Here is a 3746-nt window from a genome sequence, read left to right as displayed (position 1 = left end):
TAGGGTATACAGTAGAGGAACTCATCCATATTGCTACATAATAGTTGATCTCTGGAGCTATGATAAGGTCGTAGATAATTTTCCAACCTCTACGACATAGCTTCAATATTGTCTAAGTGTACTCTGGCTGTGTGAGCTTTTCACTTTTATTACGCATACGTCTCTAAAATACCCATACTGCGGTATGGGTTACTTATATCCACATATATAGTATATTACGATGGTCGGGAATTGAAAGTATTTCAGTAGAAGATCGATAATGAAAGAACGGGAACGAAACGCAATTGGTATGAGAATGCATGGACAATAATAATCGGAGACGATGGACTGATATTTACTGAAGGATTGATAGTTTGCAAATTAACTATTTGCTATATGGTTCTCATATTTTAGTGGGATAATCTGTAATTGTGTGCCTGAATACATCCAATTGTCCCCACTCGTGTACTTGTTCACTACAGTACCACTGAGCAGCCGAAGATTCAGTGACATCTGAAACTATTGCAGCCTATGTTCGTGGTGCTTTTATTGTACATTTCGCAGCAGTTATTATAGTTTGCCATAGTCTCAATCTGGATCGAGCGGAGAAATTTCCTATAACAGCGTACTTCTTCCTCCAACAAATGTTACATCGAAAGACCCTCAACATCAGGCGGGAAGATTCAACACAACCAATACAAATGAGTAGAACCTCTACTTATTCAAGAGTGACTGGCATTGTTTTTGGTACACCTCGTCGCCAGTTTTACTTCTTCTACTTGATTACGGCAGAATACGATATACAAATAACGGCACTCTAACTTGTAAAACTCTGCAATCGTCAATCAGAAGACGAAAGAAGCAGAGGAAGTGATTGTTGCGTAAGAATAAAAAATATACAGAAAACCATGCGGATTTATCGTTAATAGTATTGCCTATGACATCATTATAATTCAGCAACTCCTCAAGAGGGTTGGTTATGCTATCGTCCAATCGTAGCATGCTACTTTGGTATTCTGGAAGGCTCCATCAAGTTCCGCTTGAATGGAATCTCTTTGGCTCCTGTAGAGCCTCTGAAGTCTTCGTCGTGATTTTCGAAGTTATTAATTATTATTATCCTCTGGAGGAAATAACGACAATTATTACTAGGCTTAAGTTAAGAAGATTGGGGTGCATAATATTGGCAAATAAATACATAGATCAATCATTTAGACACGAGAATAAGTTTTTTCAGTTATGTGTAGTATTTTCTGATTAACTCTTCAAGATTGAATTCAACTATGACTTAAATGTAAAATACATGAGATGGAAATGAGATAGAAAATGGGAGACATTTATAACCTTTCATTTCCCAACTATCGCACAGAAAAAAATATGCTAAAATGGTGAAGTATAGGATCTCAATAGTGAATACACTGTATGTAATGATGAGTTTCCACTCTCAATAGACCCAAGTTTGCCATTATCAAAGTTACTAGTTTGCCTGAAAACAAACTAAACTAATATACAATAAGTAAAAATTATTAAATTTCTAAAAGAGTTATATGTGATATGCTTTTACCTACAGTATTTGGGCTAGGAACATTTAAACGATAAAAAGAATATCGACGTTCCAGTGAAGAAAGTGCTCTTTCCAACAATGTCGTTTTCCTAAGTTTTACAATAATGTTTACATGAAATTTTGTCATTGGTAGTCTATAATAAACTAGATGGGTGTTTCGTCATTAACCAAATGTGTGAAGGACTGTCAAACATTTTTGATGTCTGGAAAAAACGTGGTATTGCATAGTTTAATAATATAACTAAAATTACCAAAAGGTTCTATATATTCCAGTAAAGTAGTTCAATCTCGTTTTCAAGTATTGAATATGTTAGAAGTATTGCATCATCACACTAGGCAGCCAAATGCTTCAAACGTTGAACAAAAGTTGTGCCATAGTCTAGGTGATAGTGAGAATTGTTAATCGATAAAAAAATCAAAGGTTGATTATCTGACTTACAAAGGTGACGATGAAGATAATATGTAGCACAAATGGTCTGTAAAAAACAGATGGAGTATTAGGACCATGAAAGAATGAATGATCAAATGAGACTTTTTTGCATAGATGTGGTTTGAACTGGTGATTTATTATAGCTTCACTTGTGTAAAAGGGCAATTAAACTGAAAAATGCACCTTAAGTGACGCAATGGGTTAGTTTTCCTTAATCTGAATAAGATTTGTACTAGCAAAATACAATTCGCAGATCAGCGTAGACATCCAAAAATCGAAGAGCTATCTGTTTTTTGATCTACTGTAGACAAACGTTTACTTCACGATTCGTCTCAGCTACACCTTCAAGATCAATAATGTGTCCAGCTATCGTCCCAAAATCAATTACTAAGTAGAGATACTAATCAAGTTCGGGGTGACTTTAAAGTTTTGACCGTTTAAAAAAAAGTCAATGCATATCGAGACATCTTTCCGCAATCTTCATACACCAAATCGATGAAAGCAAAATCTGAAACTCTGGACATTAACAAAAGGCGAGTTGTTTTCTTATGATTAGCTATCAGACGACAGAAGTAAGAGTCTTTCTTATAAGTGAGAGGCAGCAACTGAGCTGAGCACATAGCTGCAGGGTTCCGTAGGCCAAACAAAATATATTTAAGATTCTGAACCACTATCAAAAGGCTGTCTATACTTCTGAACAAAGAATTTACCGTGAAACAGACATTTGTGTCACTTGAGTTGTTGGTCGCTGAAGGTGACATTTTATGTAAAAATCATGTCATGTAATGTTAAAAAGCAGAAAGTCACATTCCCATAACCTTTTACATATTTCAGGAGATCTGCTTCACCAAAACACATCTATTTAAAGATTACATCAGCTTCACTGTCTGAAATAGACATAAGAGAGAACATGGTACATTTAAAGTAATTATTTTGTCCACCGTATGTAACGAATTATAAAATATTAAAATGTGATTCATGTGAAAATAGTTTAGTTCATCAGGTCTTCGTAAACATCTTTACTATGTGATGCATTTAATTTCAGTGAACTCCTGTTTTTCTTGTAATCGATATGTGACGTAGGTTTTATTAACATGTATATTATACAAAGTTCTGTCTATTAAATTTCAGGTATTTTAATTATTATCATATATTGAAGAAATTAGACAAAGACAAAAATGGCTACATAACTACACATGAAATTTATGATGTGCTTTATGAAAGTGGTAACAAAAATTATTTTAGTTCAAAGGATTTACAAGCGTTTATACGTAAATATGACCAAGATGGAGATGGGAAGTTGAATTATCACGAATTTTTGGATTATCTACTTGAACAACCAACATCGGAAGGATGCCCAAGAACGCTGAACATTTCAAAGTAGTTTGTTTAAAACGCACCCAGAGAGATGTACTTCGGAAATTGAACCGATAAACAATAGACGAAAATAATGATCACCGTATTCACATTTATTTTTAGTCTTCAGAGCACTTATCGTCAATTGACAATCGTTAATAGTGATTATTTACCACTCTAATTTCCTAGTACACTTATGTGCTTTAAGTAAAAGCATACTTTTGTCAACATTTTAATTTCCATCGATCAAAAGCGTTTTTCTGATACCTATTGATGTCAGAGCTTTGTTAAATGAAGACGTATTGGAGTAACTCACAATGTTTTTGTCTAGATGGAAAATACGTTCTGTTTATTATTACACTTCTTGGTTCATTTTTGTTTTAATTAGTTTTTTATTAACCTATTCAGCCATGTCTTCAA

At 34.0% G+C, this 3746-nt stretch overlaps 1 protein-coding gene across 1 annotated transcript in view; it reads left to right on the top strand.

Annotated features, from left to right (window-relative positions):
• Smp_146220 (putative calcium-binding protein) overlaps positions 1 to 3354 on the top strand; it is a gene marked incomplete at both ends in the record, with an annotated part of 8995 nt that extends 5641 nt beyond the window's left edge. The window contains one exon of the mRNA XM_018788592.1: positions 3102 to 3354. Within this exon, the coding sequence (XP_018654119.1) occupies positions 3102 to 3354 (253 nt within the window). The remainder of the gene's footprint in view (positions 1 to 3101) is intronic.
• Between the last annotated feature and the right edge of the window lie 392 nt (positions 3355 to 3746).

The sequence above is a fragment of the Schistosoma mansoni genome, chromosome W, assembly GCF_000237925.1.
Source record: "Schistosoma mansoni strain Puerto Rico chromosome W, complete genome".
NCBI classification, from domain to species: domain Eukaryota; kingdom Metazoa; phylum Platyhelminthes; class Trematoda; order Strigeidida; family Schistosomatidae; genus Schistosoma; species Schistosoma mansoni.
The sequence above is the reverse complement of the archived record's forward strand: the minus strand, read 5'-3'. Positions and strand labels throughout refer to the sequence as shown.